The sequence below is a fragment of the Zea mays genome, chromosome 1 (genome assembly GCF_902167145.1).
Source record: "Zea mays cultivar B73 chromosome 1, Zm-B73-REFERENCE-NAM-5.0, whole genome shotgun sequence".
Lineage (NCBI taxonomy): Eukaryota > Viridiplantae > Streptophyta > Magnoliopsida > Poales > Poaceae > Zea > Zea mays.
In genome coordinates this window covers 126548163-126564712 of record NC_050096.1, presented here as the reverse complement: position 1 = coordinate 126564712, position 16550 = coordinate 126548163, and the positions used below count along the sequence as shown (strand labels likewise).

General features: G+C 46.7%; 1 protein-coding gene across 7 annotated transcripts in view; it reads left to right on the top strand.

Moving 5' to 3' along the window:
* LOC100382802 (Mediator of RNA polymerase II transcription subunit 34) overlaps positions 1 to 15962 on the top strand; it is a 41271-nt gene extending 25309 nt beyond the window's left edge. For 2 of the 7 annotated variants that reach the window (XM_035959349.1, XM_020538271.3), the window contains exons 14-21: positions 23 to 88; positions 5888 to 5954; positions 6030 to 6083; positions 6211 to 6318; positions 14027 to 14124; positions 14933 to 15011; positions 15221 to 15441; positions 15527 to 15962. In XM_035959349.1, coding sequence (XP_035815242.1) covers positions 23 to 88; positions 5888 to 5954; positions 6030 to 6083; positions 6211 to 6318; positions 14027 to 14124; positions 14933 to 15011; positions 15221 to 15441; positions 15527 to 15709 — 876 coding nt within the window. In that variant the 3' untranslated portion in view covers positions 15710 to 15962. Of the gene's footprint in view, positions 1 to 22; positions 89 to 5887; positions 5955 to 6029; positions 6084 to 6210; positions 6319 to 13975; positions 14125 to 14245; positions 14356 to 14932; positions 15012 to 15220; positions 15442 to 15526 lie in introns of those variants that run through there. The other 5 variants (XM_035959348.1, XM_020538269.3, XM_020538275.3 and 2 more) reach the window with 4 other exon arrangements.
* Positions 15963 to 16550: the final 588 nt, after the last annotated feature.

Here is a 16550-nt window from a genome sequence, read left to right as displayed (position 1 = left end):
GTCATATATATTTTTGGAACAGAGTTCAATGGTGTTCTATGAAAACTGTGGCCTGCAAAATCTTTATGACATCGTGCGGTATTGTCAGGTGACCTCTCGCAATCCACTGTAATACTAGACCAATCTTTAGAGTGCCAGTGAATAAGTGTAAGGCTGTCATCTTTTCAGATTTATATGTCTGAGTCCCTGTATGTTAACTTCTGTTGATTTCAGTCTCTTTTTTTTACCATAAATTGTGTAATCAAGCATTTATGAATTTCATGTGGCACATTTCTGCTCATCAATGTCAATGGAATTGCCTAAATGGATAGCTCACACGATACTGTACTGATCAGTGCCACTGAAGGCAGCACAAATGTTTTATGGATCAAGCTACCTTTGGGCTATTGTGCTACATTGAACAGCAAACAGTGTGGCAATGTGGCCTTTTTCAGCTCCATGAAGCTGCGAGAAAGAAAGCCATGGGACAGAATGCTGGCCTCGCCTGGAAGGTTTCCTTGACGAAGTAGAGAAGTCCTGGAGTTAATCAGTGGAGACGGAATGTCCTTTGCAGATCCTTGCCGACAAACTTAGTTGGCTTGCTAGAGACTTGCAAGCTTGGAGCCAAAGCAAAGTTGGGCATGTCAAGCGGTAGCTGCAATACGCGAAGGAAATCTTACATCAGTTGGAAAAGGCTCAAGACATCAGACCCTTGGCAGCTCAAGAAGATTGGCTACGGCGGCAACTTAAGCGCCAAGCTTTGGGGCTGGCCTCTCTGGAAAGGAACATGGCTAGGATGAGGTCCTGATCCTGACTGTGTTGGCTGAAAGAAGGTGACTCTAATACGGCTTTCTTCCAGCAGCATGCGAGGTATCGGAAGCGGAAGAATTTCATAGCCAAAGTTAAAGTGGGTGATCACATTGCCACAGAGCAAGAACCAAGAAGAGAAGTAGCATGCAGTTTGGGAATTCTATAATAGTCTGTTTGGATCGGCGGTCCAGTGAGACTTCACTCATGACTTATAGTCCTTTCATCGGCCGATGATCGATCTTTTGGCACTCGATGAGGTCATCGCCAAGGAGGAGATTTGGGCCAACATCAAATCCTTGCCGCCTGATAAGGCGCCGGGCCCCGATGGATATACCGACACTTTTATAAAGTGGCTTGGTCTGTGATTAAGATGGATTTCATGGCAGCAGGGGGATGTCTCTCGTCTCTACCTTCTCAACTCTGCTTATGTCATCTTGCTGGCCATAGGGATGAAAGTGGTAATCCGAACTGTTAGAACAAATTTAATATTTTAAAATAGATATGTATAAAATTTGATGTTGATCTTTTCTTATGTTATCAAGCACATTAGTACAAATATGAATAAAATATTATATAAGTTGTTTTATGTATTATTTGCTCTCTAAAACACAAAAAGTTGAAAAAATTACCGAATTTGTTTCCGAATCCATACCGAAGTTTATATCTATTATTTGAGAAAATATATGATGAATTTGAGGTTTACCTTTTATGAATCTTAACAAGCTAGATGTTAAAAACAAGAATACAAATTTGTATTGTATATTCTATATCCTATTTATTCGTAATCAAAGAAAAAACTGATTACTGAATAAATACCATTTCCGACCGTTTTCATCCCTAGCTGGCCAAGTCTCCATATGCGTTAGAAGTGAAGGATTATAGGCCAATAAGCTTGATTCACAACTTTGTGAAGATTGTGACCAAACTTTTGGTCAAGCGGCTTGCTTCTAGGCTACACGAGCTTATCTTTGTCGATCAAAGTGCCTTTGTGAAGGGCAGATGTATACATGACAACTTCATCCTAGTCCAGCGAACAGCCAAGGCTCTCCATTGGAAAAAGGAACCAAGAGTGCTCCTGAAGTTTGACATCAGCTTGGCTTTTGACTCGGTATCTTGGCCTTTTCTGCTGTATGTCTTTGTTAGACTCTGTGTGAGTGGGCCGACACCACTGTTGGGCTGCTGACCCATTAGGGTTAGGGTCGTGAGTCTATATATTGTACCCCATCTCCTATCAATACATCAAACACTTCATATTCCTACATATTATATCAGAGGGCTAGGGTTTCCTCCCAACTCCCACAGCCACCACCCACCCCAACAGCAGCCGCCAGAGCCGCCGGACACCCACAACCGCCGCTGCCCCCCAGGAGGCTCAACCTTTCCTCCCGGGGGCGGCCCCTGTCACACAGGCCTCCCTCCTCCCTGCCTCCCCTCTCTCCTCTTCCTAGCTCGGCGCTACCCCTCCCACCAGCCGGCCGCCCGCCCAGGTCTGGCTGCCCCTCCTCATGGCAAACGCGACACCCCTTGGCGCGGATCCCCTTCACGAGCGCCGGCTCCCACCCAGCGGCTCATCTAGGCCCCGACCGCGCCCAGCGCGGCCGCCCCTCCCCAGCCACGGCGCGGAGCCGCCCCTCCCATTCTCACTGGCGCGGCCGCGCCACCCCTGGCGCGCCTCTCTCCAGGCCGTGCCGCCGCCAGCGCCCAGCGCGCCGCCGCCGCCTCAGACACGTCGGATTTGCGCACTCCCTCCACGTGGTCGCCCCACCCCTGCTATGCTCGGATGCGCGCCTCCCTCCCGCGTGTCGGGGCAGCCGCCGCCAGCGCGCCGGTGCCGCTCGCCGGAGTTCAAGGACGAGCCTCGACGCTCGCGCGCTTGGACAACGCCCCTCCATGCGCGCTTCCTCCGACGCCCCATCCCTTGGCCGCGTCGCCTCCCCCTGCAGCCGGCGGCCACGATATGCACCGCCCTTGGCGCCCCCCTCCAGGCTGCGCTGGCGCCGCCCCTAGTGGTCTCTTGGCCGCAGACGCGTCGCCTCCCCGTGCTACCGGCCGCCCCGATCCGCCGCCGCTCAACACCGGCTGCGGAGGGACCTCGGGGGCGTGCCCGCCGCCGTTGGGCCTAGTGCAGCCCAAACCCCTGCGCCGACATCGTTGCCCGTGCAGCCCCTCGTCATCGCGCTGGCCACCTCCTAACTACCCGCGATGACGCCCAACAACGCCTCTTCACGCCCCTCCCGTCGCCGGCGTCAACCCGTCCTGCCATGTCCGGCACAGGCACCTGCCCGGCTGGACCCGCCCCGCCGCCCACCCCTTCATCGCCCTCGTTGGATCCGTCGCTGTCGCGGCCTTTCCGGCCGGATTCACCGTTGCTGCGATCTTCGCGGCTCGTTCCGTCGTCCCTTTGACTGGATCGCGTCTTCCCGGCTGGATCTGTCGCTGCCGTGGCCTTCGCGGCTGGATCCGTCGTTACCCCTTCTATTCTACCACGGGTGCGGACACCATGACCGGCGCCGACGCGTGCACTGTCGTCGGCCTCCCTGGCGGGCCTCCTCGACGTCCGCATGATCGAAGAAGCAAGAAGTTCGACCTGCTAGTGCTCTTTTGTTGTGTCGCCCTTGCTGATCGTTGACGCTCGAACGTCGACCCCTCCCGAAGAACATGCTTCTGCTGCGTGTCTCCCAACCTCGGCCACCTCGACTTCGGCTAACTCGGCATCCAGGGGCTATCGCCTTCTCGGAATTCACATCGGTCTCTTCTCCAGCCGCAACATTCGCACCCTCACGACTCTGCGACTGCGGGGGGATTTCAACCCGTCGGCTCCTACCTTCGGCCTCTACTCCAGTCTCATCGTGTGTGGTGCCCCCGTTGCGACTACGCGGGGATGTTAGACTATGTGTGTGTGAGTGAGTGGGCCGGCACCACTGTTGAGCTGCCGGCCCATTAGGGTTAGGGTTGTGAGTCTATATATTGTACCCCATCTCCTATCAATACATCATGCACTTCATATTCCTACAGTCTTAAGAGCCTTGGGCTTTGGACAGTGGTGGTGTAATATTCTTTCCAAGCTGTTGCGCTCCTCCTCCACTAGGGTGTTGGTGAATGGTGAACGAGTGATCTTATATGCCACCAGAGGGGCTTACAGCAAGGGGATCCTTTATCCCCTATGTTGTTTATCCTAGCGATGGGTGTGCTTAATTCTCTTATCTCTAAAGCGAGTGAGCAAGGCCTGCTGCAGCCCATTTTTAGGAGAAATGGACCGAGGATTTCTCTATATGAGGTGATGTGGTGCTGTTTATCCATCCAAAAGCAGAGGAACTTGCCTGGTCAAAGAGATCCTAAGGATTTTTGGCGTTGCTTCCGGGTTGGTGACCAGCATCAGGAAATGTTCGGTCTCACCGATCCAATGTGATGAGCAGGATATGACCATTTTACAGGGGATTCTACATTGTAATATCGCCAACTTTCCTTGCAAATATTTGGGCTTGCCATTATCAGTCAATAGGCTTCCTAAAACAGAGTGGTTGGTGGTGATTGATAAAATTGCAGATCAATTACCCACACGGAAAACAACTCTTATCCACCCAGCTGGCAGGGCAGTGCTAATCAAGGCAGTGCTAACTGCCATTCCAGTTCATCATCTCATTGCTCTTCAATGTCCAAAATAGGTGGTCATTGGTCAAAGCCATTGACAAAATCAGAAGGGTTTTTTTGTGGAAAGGTTGAAAAATTGTTAATGGTGGACATTGTTTAGTTGGCTGGGATAAAGTGTGCAGGCCTCTGGATTTAGGAAGGCTTGTGATACACGATTTGGAGGTGCTTGGTAGGGCTCTCAACATGAGATGGTTATGGTTTAAGAAGACTCAACCTGACCGCCTTTGGGCTAATCTAGACATACAAGCTCTCCCAATGTCAACAGACATGTTTGCTGTCTCGGTAATCACAGAAGTTGGAGATGATGCTAACACTCTCTTTTGGACTCTGACAGATGGCTGCACAGGCAGTCCATTTCGCAGTTAGCGCTGGCTTTGGTGGGCTTGATCTGGAAGAGGATTATGAAAAGGCCGGTCAGGGATGCTTTAGCTATTCTTTAGTGGGTAAGAGACATACGGGGTGACCCTTCCGCCCAGGTAATCATCGAATACCTCTTGTTGTTGGATGTGCTTCAAAGCTTTCAGCTTAATGTGGATGTACCTGATTGCCATGTCTGGACTCCATGCTCCTCGGGCTGCTACTAGTCTTAGTATGACAGATATTTCATTGGTGCTGTCCATTTTGAGCCAGCTAATAGGATCTGGAGATCTTCAGCGCCACCAAGATGCAAATACTTTCTTTGGCTTCCTCTCGCAACCAATGTTGGACCACGGACAAGTTATCTCGCAGGGGCTTGGATCGCCCAGAAAAATGCCCGTTGTGTGATCAGGAGGATGAGACAGTGCAACAGTTACTTGAAGGTTGTGTGTTTGCTAGGGAGGCCTGGCACAGGGTGTTGACAAGAGTCGGCCTCCAGCGGTTGAGCCCAAATCCAGGTGTCAAAGTCTTCCATGATTGGTGGAGGGAAGCCGAGAGACCAATCACCAGTCCCGCCTCAAACCAGGAATGTTTTCAACTCCTTGGTGATGTTGGTGGCATGGTGGATTTGGAAACATCGCAACAAGGTGGTGTTTAATGGAGCATCACTCAGTTTGGAGAGACTTCTTCAGAATCTCCTAGACGAAGCCTTTAACTAGTGCTTGGTCGTAGTTAGGGGTTTTGTGGAGTTCTGGAGATAGTACCGGTCTATGTTGGACCTTTATCTTCTCCTTAATATAATGATGCGCAACGCTACTGCGCGTTCGAGAAAAAAAAAGAATGCTCATATCCTTAGAAATAGAAGGTCTCAAAGTTAAGATAGAGCAATTGTTCTTCATAGAGTGGAAAGCAAAATTATGAGATTCTTCCACGAAGCTTCCTAAACACAATTGTGCATATATTATCTCTTAAATACAAATAGAAGATAGCCTTATAGATTCACTTGGGTTCAAATTATTGTAGTATTTGCATTTGAGAAACCTTGTGGTACATTTGTCAGCAAAATCTGATTGTAAGGTTTATTTCCCAGTCTAAGAGGAGTTGTCGTCATGGTGCATTCTTTCGCCATTTTGGAGAGGTCCCTCAGGACTGCAACGGTATTTTATTTTATACTTTATGTTTGTTAGGAGCCAAACGTTTGGGCATTCATTCTGAAGGATTTCTTTTTGCAGGAATGTGCGACAATTGTGCTTCCACTATTGAGCAGAAGGATATTGATGTCACCTGTATGATTTATTTTGCGTCAGTTTAAAAATTACAACAAATGACCAACATTTATTCACTTTATTTCAGGGGGAAAATGTTTTTTATTTCATGATATTCTCACAGTAATTTTTTCTACTTCCTGTTTAGACCATACAAAAATTATAGTTTCACTTCTTCACGATATGCAACTTAATGATCAAAGAGCTACACTACTACAGCTGGTGGATAAGTTCAAGTCAAAGTGGAAAGGTTTAGGTACATCTCCTCGACAAAATTTTTACGATGTTGTAACTTTTTATTGATGTAATTTTACCTCTTTTGTTGATAGAGATGGATAGTCGGCCTGTGCCTGCCCCCTCGGCTCATGCCCCCACCCCTTGTTTCCCACCAATGTCGGCGCCACGCAACCCCCAGCCCCTCGCCAGCAACCACTCCGGCGCTGACGACCACCCTCCCCGCCCAGGCGGCGCTGGCTTCCTCCCCCTCCTTGGCTCTGTCTACTTTTTTTTCTCGAACGCGCAGGAGAGCTGTGTATCATTAAATTAAGAAAGGAAGGAGGGTCCAAAAATAGACCAATTACAAATACAAGAAAAGAAAAAAAAGGACACCCTATGGTGGCCGCAACTTAGAAAACATGAAAACATCCATAAACGGACACCTAAAAAGGCCACCATCTACACAGACCCGACGCACCAGCCCAGCACCAGACAATATCTTCATCTATGATGTTGTCAACTGCTCCCTCTACCAGACTCCTGTAAGACACCTGAAATGGGAGCTGTGAGAAGAGCAAGATGTTTGGCCCCCGCGAACGTCCATAAATCAATATCTTCTTCAACTATTCTTATAGCTACCTCTAGACTGGGTTTAATTCTGTCAGACACCCATTTCTATGGTTTCAGAGAGTCCATAGCCCGAGGGTGATTAAAGAATTAAGCCCTTTTTTTGCAATCCCCTGCAGTTGCTCACTGGTTCTACTCCACCACTGCATAGTGTTCACTTCCCCCAGCCGAGGAGCAAAACCAGGTAGATTGACTTGTCCAAGCAGCTGGAACCAAAAGTTCCTAGCACAGACACAACCCACCAAAATGTGGTCTATGCTTTCTTGATCTTGGTCACACAAAGGACATTTGTCAGGATGGCTTAAACCTCTTTTCTCTAGACGGTCTGCTGTCCAACATCTTCCTAAATCAGCAAGCCATAAGAAGAATTTACATTTAGAAGGAGACCAAGTTTTCCAAATTAACTCCCAATGCTCAGCTTGGGTCGACCCAATGAAGAAACCCTCATAGGCTGCTTTAGCTGAGTAATTTCCATCAGTAGCAAACCTGAAAATATGTTTATCCTCCATGTCTGGATGAAGCTGGATTGTTTGAAGTGCATCCCAGAGATCTATGAGGTCAGCAAAAACTCCTACTGTCAAGCCCCCTTTAATATCAGTTAACCATTTTCTATCTGTTAAGGCCTCAAGAACAGTTCTGTTGTTCCTAATCCTGTTTGGCACAACTGCAAGCAGTCGAGGAGCAAGGTCTTCAATTTTCTTTCCATGGACCCAACGGTCTTGCCAAAATAAGGTTCAAGAACCATTCCCAATTTCAATGAGCATGGCAGTGTAAAAGAAGGCCTTCATTTTTTTTGGAAAACTGTATAGGCAGTGAGGACCACGGTTTATCCGGTTCCGTTTTTCTCAGCCACAACCATTTCATTCTTAAGGTCCATCCTAATTCTTTGAGACTAGAAATACCAAGACCGCCGATTTCGATAGGTCTATAGACTCTTGCCCCAAGCCACTAAACAATGTCCTCCTCTGACATCTTTCCTTCCACGCCAGAGAAAGCCTTTTCTGATCTTGTCAATAGCTTTGAGTGAACCTGGGGGTATGTCAACTGCCATGGCTAAATAAATGAGCATGCCTGTCATCACATACTGAACCTGTACTCTTCTGCCAGCCCTTGTCATTAGATCCGCTTTCCACCCAGACAGTTGATCAGCCACTCTGTCAATAATGGGTTGCACCTGATTTTTGGACAGTTTCTTTAAAGACAGAGGCAGACCAAGGTATTTGCAGGGAAAAGAAGATAGGTCACGTGGAAGCCGATCATGAAGGGTTATCAACTCCTCCTCACCACATCGGATGGGATAAACACTACTCTTCTGAATATTAGTTTTTAAGCCTGAAGCTTCTCCAACCAGATTCAAAATACTGAGAATAGTATGGATTTCATTCTCCCTTGGATGAAAAAAATAAAAAGCTGGGTTTAGGTTTGGAGGAGAGAGGTTCCTCTTCTGCTTTAGTAACAAGGCATCCAAGGATGTCCATTACTAAAATAAAAAGCATAGGTGAGAGAGGATCCCCTTGTCTCAACCCTCTCTTATGATGAATGATGTCCCCTGGAACTCCGTTGAGGAGAACTTGTGTGGAGGAAGTTGCCAATAGCCCGCTTAAGATATCTCTCCATATCTGTCCAAATCCCAGTTTTTGGAGAACTTCAAGCAAGAAAGGCCAAGAGACAGAATCAAAGGCTTTGGTGATGTCTAGCTTCAGAAGTACCCTTGGTTTTCTTTGTTGATGAAGCAATCTGGCAGGCTGCTGAACCATCATGAAGTTGTCTTGAATGAAACGACCTTTAATAAAAGCGCTCTGCCTTAGAGAAACTAGATCATGCAGCAATTGGGACAGTCTGTTAGCCATCAATTTGGTGACAAGCTTAGCAATACTGTGCACTAGACTGATAGGTCAAAAATCCTTTACCTCCTCAGCCCCCTCCTTCTTAGGGATAAGAGTAACAAATGTTGTATTTAGCCTTCCAAACTGCCCAAATTTCCTGCACCAAATTGCAGAAACAACAGCCATTACATATCCTTTGATAATTGGCCCACACACTTTATAGAATCTGCCTGTGTACCCATCTGGACCTGGCGCCTTGTCTGAAGGTAGCTGTTTTATGGATTCCAGAACCTCATTTTCATCGATCGGTGCATCTAAAGCAGCCAAGTCATGAGAGGGTAAACCCAAGTAGTCCAAATCAACAGTCAAGGATCTGTCCACCCTGCAGCCCAAAAAGCTTATAGTAAAACTCATCCACCTCTTTGGCCTTCTCATCTTGATCAATGAATGTGTCATTACCCGAGACAATCTTGGCGACAAAGTTCTTCCTTATCCTGTGTCTAGCGTGCATATGAAAAAGTTTGGAATTGGCATCACCCTCCTTTATCCAACTGATTCTTGATCTCAAACGGGCAATAGTGCGTGAGGAAGCAAGGGCTAAAGAATGCTTTTTAAGACCCCTCATAAGCCACACCTCCATTGGAGACAAGAGTTGAAAACCTTGAGCAACTTCCAATTGATGTAGGACTTCTCTAGCAAGGGCCAACTGGGAGGCCACATGACCTACCTTTTTAGCACTCCACCCTTGAAGAGCTTTAGCAGTTGCTTTCAATTTCAATTCAAAGGTCAGGAAAGGACAGTTTCTTTCCTTGACCGAGGTCCAAGCTTCCTGAACTGTCACCTGAAACCCTTCCAGTTTTGGCCAGAAAGATTCAAAATGAAACCGACGCGTGCCAGAACACTTACTATTAAGCCCAAGAATCAATGGGCAATGATCTGAGTCCTCCGATGCAGCACTTTGAAGAAGATGATTAGGGAACAGTGCCTCCCAGTCTGAGGTGCAAAGAACTCTATCTAGTCTGACCAATGATGGTGAAGTTTGATGGTTAGACCACGTATATTTGCGGCCAATTAGGGGAGCATCAATCAGACCAACATCATTGATAAATTTCCTGACTCGACCCATCATTGCTCTGTTTACATTGTCATTATTCTTGTCTTCCACCTTGTAAATTAGATTGAAGTCTCCTACAATAACCCATGGATCAAAAAAACACTTCTGATTTGCCTTAACTCTTGGAGAAAAAGGATCTTTTCATTATTACTTTGGGGTCCATAAACACAGGTTAACCACCAGGGCTGACCATTAGTTTTCTTGCACTGGGACACTATAGGAATCCACTCTATTAAGCCCTGTCACCTTTATATGTCTTCTCCAAGAAACCAGAATTCCTCCACTAGCTCCATTAGATGGTAAAAAGATGAACTGGTCAAAATATGTTCCCAATATAGCCAACACCTTTCCTTTGTTGATTTCCTGCATTTTTGTTTCCTGAAGATAGATAACATCTGCACCACATGATTCGATAAAGGTTCTAACGGAACTTTTCCTAGATGCAGAATTAAGGTCCCTTACATTCCAATTCCAACTCAAGATTTTTTTGGATCCATTTAATAACATTTTCATCAACTAAATTAGGGAAGGAGAATTAACAGGCACTAATGCCAACGCTGTTACTGCCTATCTTTAATTCATCTGGCACCGCCCATCCAAAGAAGGCCACCAATGCTTCAACATGAGAAAGAGGTAGTTCATTGGAGAAAACTTTCAGATAGTCTTCTTTGGCTTGCTGGCTGATTCCCTCCGAGTCCCCAATCACTTTCAGGGCCTGCATGACTCTCTTTGTGGACCTTGAGCATAAGTCCTGCTTGTCAAATTCAACCCCCACCCCTGCAATTTGATGACTACGACGTGGGATAATATCAGGAGCCTGGGCACTCTTCGACATCAAAGATGGATCATGAGGTGTTGCAAGGAGGTCAGAGACCTTTTTGGCTAGTTTGTCGAAGAATTGTTTATGCATAAAGGATATATTGTTCGTTTTAGCCACCCGTGGAGCTAACTAAATAGCATCAACGCTAGCAGCTGGGCTGACTTCATTCTCCTGAACCGTTGTCACTGCATTTTCTTCAGTATCGTTCAGACCCTCATGCAAACCTTTACCCCCCATCTCAGATTCATTTGGCCCATTCCTTTCTTCATCCTTGTTTTCTGAAATACTCTTTTTGTTGATCCTCTTTCTTGAATATACTACCAGCTTGGGCGAGTGAGGACACCCAATTGGCGGTGTCCTCAAATGATCATGTTCAGGCAGATTCTCATCATTGGTGCAGTGGATGAGTTGGGGCAGAGATGGCCTGGTTGAGGACGGCATCCCAGTGTCCGGAGAAATAGTAGATCCTAGATCCTCAGGCGCCCACATGACTTCAAATATATTTCCTGGGGTACGACCTGCGTCATGGGACGGACCTGTCATAGCCTGCTCCAGCGGCTCAGCCCCGGGAACGTCCTGGCGAGGCGAAGTCAGGCTAAGCGGATCTCGCAGCCCATCATCAATAGATCCCAAAGGCCCGGTATCTTGGGGCGAATCCGTCCCGTCCAACTCCAGCGGCCTAGCAACAACAGTGTAGTGTTGGGGCGAGGTTGGCCTAGACCCGTCCAGCGACCCAACAACAGGCGGCACCTTGGTTCTAGCGACGTCTTTAAAGGAGGCAACACGAGCTCCAGGGTGCGGCTCATTTAAGGAGGCAGCGCGTGCTTTAGTGGGCAGCTGGCTGCATAAAGTCCTTGTAGGACACGAGGCGCCACAAAGACTCTGTTCTCCCACTCATCCACCTGGACCAGGATTTCCTCAAGGGGCTGCTTTTAATGCTGCGCTTGACTTCCCGAGACGCTTGGAAACGTCCCCTTGTTCTCCCCATCCATGCACGCCGTCCGATTCTTTCCAGGTACACACTGTGAGCCTAACCGAAGATGAACTGAACCCCGCCGAGGTTGAGGGGGAAGGCGGCGCTGCTGAGAACTTGACGGATCACGGTCATCCCCTTCACCAAATTGCCCACCCTCTGATGAAGGGGAGGAAGTAACACTGATGGAGGTTAACTGAAGGGGCACCGGAGAAACTGCAATACTGATGTTGTATGTCAGACATCGGTTCTTCTGCTCATCAACACCCGACTCAACAATATGCAGATCCATTTCCCGATATAATCGATTCGGATCAAAACACCAGGCGCGCAGCAGAAATGTCGATCCTGAATCACGAAGTAGTTCCAAGACCCAGCAAGAGTCCTGCAGCAGCATCTTTGTCGTGGAGAGTTCCCATGCATGCGCTGGAATCCCCTGAATTTCAATATCAACCAGTGCCGTCATGGACGTCGACGAGGCATGCGAGAATCTCGACCATCTTTTAAAACTGAGAGAAAACCTAGGGCCTCTGAAAGGTCTTCCCTCATTAAGAATTTGTGTTGTTGTGTGTTCATCAGGCAGGAACAATAGGAAATCCTCTGGCATGGCATGTTGAATAGACATGTCATCAGGGTTGATGTCAAAGCTTCGCGCCAATTCCTCTAGCACATCTTCACCGCGAACAGTCGGCCTGGTGCCAATCACCGAAACAAACAAGGCTCTCCGAAGATCCACTTCCTCCCTTGCCAATGCAGTGGAGAACTCCAAAACTCAGGAAGGTTTCCAAGGCAAAGAGGTCTGAACAACACCTGAAGGATTGGGGTGGGGCTGGCTCGGCCCCGAGTACAACCCAGAATTGCCTTTTCCTTGCTTGGAACGTCTTCTCTTCTTCATATGCCACTCAGCCAGATGCATGTCGTCCTCCGATCTTCTGCCCACCATTGAGGAATCTTGTGGCAGGGAGAGCCTTCTCCACACTGGGGTCTGGGGCCTTGTGCTGAAAGGATGGACGCACGCCCACCGGTGGAGTGGAATTGTCCATAACAGATAGCCTCTGCCACATTGGAACTCGCTCATCGCAAGGACCCAGACGCTACCACACTGTCTTCCCCCTCGCCGCCTGATGACCAAACTTGAAGAAGCGAAAACACCTCGTAGGGCGTCGGCAAGAATCCACCAGGTGGGAGGCAGAGAAACACTTATAACACTTCCCTCGGAGATCCACTATGGACCCTCGACGAGGAAGGTGCACATCACGATATCTCCTCCTGCGCTCAACCACCCGCATCCATCATCATCCAGATGTCGGCTTACAACAGAAGGACGCTGTACCTCCGAATGGTCACCAACCGTTGTCTTCGTGAAGGGCGGAGCAGGAGCGTGATTTGCTACGGAAGCAGCAATATCAGCACGCCCTGAAGTATGGAGAAGTGCCTCTTTATAGGAACAAGAGGCCAGAGAGGATCCTCCCGACGAGGCAGCGCCACTATCATCATCACACCATCTCTGGGTCTTGGAACGTCCTTCCTCCTGGAGGACCAGGCGACTAGCTAGACTGGGGGCATTCACCGAGGGGGTGGGGGTCGAGGAGTTGGTCGCCGGGTCCGGAGTGGAATCCGGCGAGGGATTGGTGGAGGTGTGGGGGGTTACAGAGGCGTGGGCTTGCACATCTGGACAGATGTCTCCTCTGTGATCAGGCTCCTGAAACAATTAATCATCTACTCACTGATTGCCCCTTTGCTAGTGAATTCTGGTTCCGCTTCCTAGGACTTGTTAACCTTCAGACCTTAGCGCCTCAGCCAGGTGATTGTGTCTTCATGGACTGGTGGAAATAAGTGTCTGAGCAGGTGCATGGCATCGCAAGGCAAGGCCATAATTCGTTAATCATCCTAGGAGCTTGGACCATTTGGAACCACAAAAATGGTTGTGTTTTTGATATGGCAAACCCCAATATGGAGACAGCCATCACAAAAGCTAAGGAGGAAGGTGTCCTATGGAAGATGGCAGGAGACAGAAGTCTTCCCTCTTCATGGCGCCTATTCCAGGGCTGTAGTAGAGGGTGATTTATTCTAGTTTAATGGATAGAGATGCTTTCTTGTACTCTCGTTTTTGGCCGCCATGAAGTGGCTGTTTTGTACTCTGTGTTGGTCCTCTTTGGACCGACCTTTTATTCCTTCTTGATATAATGATGCGTAGTTCTTCTGCGCGTTCAAGAAAAAAATTTACCTTTTTTGTTAATGCCTTGTTTCCTGGAAATTATTATGCTATCAATCATCATCCAGCATTATATGTTGTAAATAGACCCCAATCTTTCTTCTTAATACAATGATCCGCAGTTCTTCTACGCTTTGGAGGAAAAAATCATTTCAACCGATCTTACATTACAGCTGATAATGTTCAAGCAGGTAGTTTCAATGAAGCTGTTGATCTTAGAAAAGAAGAAGTTGAGCAGTTGATAGTTAACCTTATACTCGACAATGTTTTGGTATGTGTGCCCTGCAAATATTGCCAAGTTAATTCAATAGTGTATCTCTGTCAATCCTTAAAAGTTGATGTCATAGATCATTTTATACTTCCAAAAAGTTGTGTGGCATTTGTTTGTGCAGCTGCATATTCATTTGTGGTACCACATTTTTCGTATAACCATATAATGGGGAGGTAGGGGATAAATGGGCTTTATACTTTGCCAAGAGCTTGAGAGACATTACAGGATTGGGTAAGGATTTCTTTGTTTGATTGATTGCTTAATGAACTAGAGCACAATCCCATCTATATATAGATGAGGTAGCTTGACTTCTATGATTGCTTAATGAACTAGGGCACAATCCCATCTATATATAGACGAGGTAACTTGATTTCTAAGAAACTAATCGCAACTAAGGAAATAAATATCTAAACCCTAGAAACCGTAGCGCTGCTACAGTAATGCTTTAGCCCAAACTGGTCCATAACTAACCACTAAAATATTTTTGTTACAAAAATGCAAACATATGTTTGCATACTCTTTTATTAAAGAAATTGCTACAGTAAAAATAATTTGAGCTACACAAGGTTTCTAAACCTATTCCTCTCTACATTGTGTCGTATATGATGATAGTTTATTTGAACATGTATGGCTAAGAATATTTGTACTGTGCCATTAACTCCCATACATCGATTGCATGTATTGTTACACATTATCTGCGAACACTTTAGAGTTTCTTATGTTTTGTTTAGTTTGTATTGACTTTCAGTTGCCTCAGAGATCTTGGTTGGTTTAGAAATGATTGGTAAGGTCTTGTTTTCACTTTTAGAAAGAAGAATTTCAGCACACAGCATATTCAACCAACGCTTATGTTACCTTAGGAGCATTGTGGAAGCCAGCACTACAAGGTAAGTGTTTCTTCTCTCAATCTTTCCACGTATATGTTGTGTTGGGGATTACTAGATAATATGCAGTGACTTAGTAGTTCCTATTGCTGACAGTTCAATAAGCAGAATTTATGCACCTATCTCAACCATTTTCTGTACCATGCTAATGCTTTAGTTTGCAATTAATTGGATTATGGAATGTGGTGATGAGTATGTTGCCTACTACACAGGAAACAGAGTAGTCAAGCTTGAGATTGCTATTGCTTCTAAAGATAGAGATGTTAGATCCAAGGGCGCAAAACGAGGTCGCATGAGTGATTTGGAAGCCAAACTAGATGAACTGCGTAGGGATCTGTCATCCACGGGTAGCGATGCCATATTTCCCCATGCAGTTCTTACTGCGCAACAAATTTCACTACTGAGCAGCCAGAAGCCAACCACTCCAGCTGAGGTGAGGTTTGAATTTGATGCAAGCTGTGCCCCTCCGCTAGTGTGTATCTTTTGTGTGATATATAAGACGAGCACATCTCCTGCAGCTAGAAAAGGTTATAGGGAAGGTGAAGACAAGGAAGTACGGCAGCAAGATCATTGAGCTGATGAGGTCACATGACAATTCAGGAAGTGGCCGAGGCAAGGAGGCTGGCGATGAACACAGAGCTAAGAAGATCAAAACGAAGGATGAGGATGTTGTTTGTGTTGAGAGTAGCGAGGAAGAATAGAATATGCCCTTCACATACTTGGCTTTTTAGTCTATCATCTCATGGTTAATTATTTTGCCAATCATTTCCTCCGACGTCATCTTTCTGTAATTTAGACTTTCACGGATTAATGCACAGTCATATTTCTTACAGAGAAAGCCTCGAGCATCCTTTTGACCGGTTCATAGTCTTTTGCTTCGGTAGCTTTGTATCTTGTTGATGATCGGATTAATGTGCGAATACTTGGGATTAATGTGCGAAAACTTTGTGCCAAGTGTTTGAATGTACTATACACATGCTGAGGAATATGGTAATCGGTAAGTCTATTACCTGAACCTACCCATGGACGATTTACCCTGCTTTCCTGAACGAGGTTCCCATACCGACAATTGTGGGTACAAGTGAAGTTACTACACGGCTGGGTCCGGAGCAATGGGGCCTTGTATCCAAGGGAGTGGGCTCCGATCTGCGTTCTGGGAATCGATGAGGACGGTTAATGTGTGTGGCGACGAAAGTACCCTTACATATTATGTCTTCAGGTTTACCTTGCAAGTTAAAAACTCGATTCGAATCATCTGTTTCTCACAGCTAATGAAACTGCTTGATTGATGTATTGCACTGAGTAAGAAAGGTAATGAGGTTACATGACAATAATTGTTGGTTGCTACCATGTGTGATTAGAAGGAAGCTTACCTAGATAAATGCTACTATGGAACTTGAGAGTTAAAAATTGACTAGACTTAATAACTACTTTTGGCAACCAAACCCCACAGCCAAAAAGCCTCATATGTCTAGAGGTATTGGAGTAATTTTCACACATCGGGTAAGTCTCGCTGAGTATTAGTATACTCAGTCTTGCTTG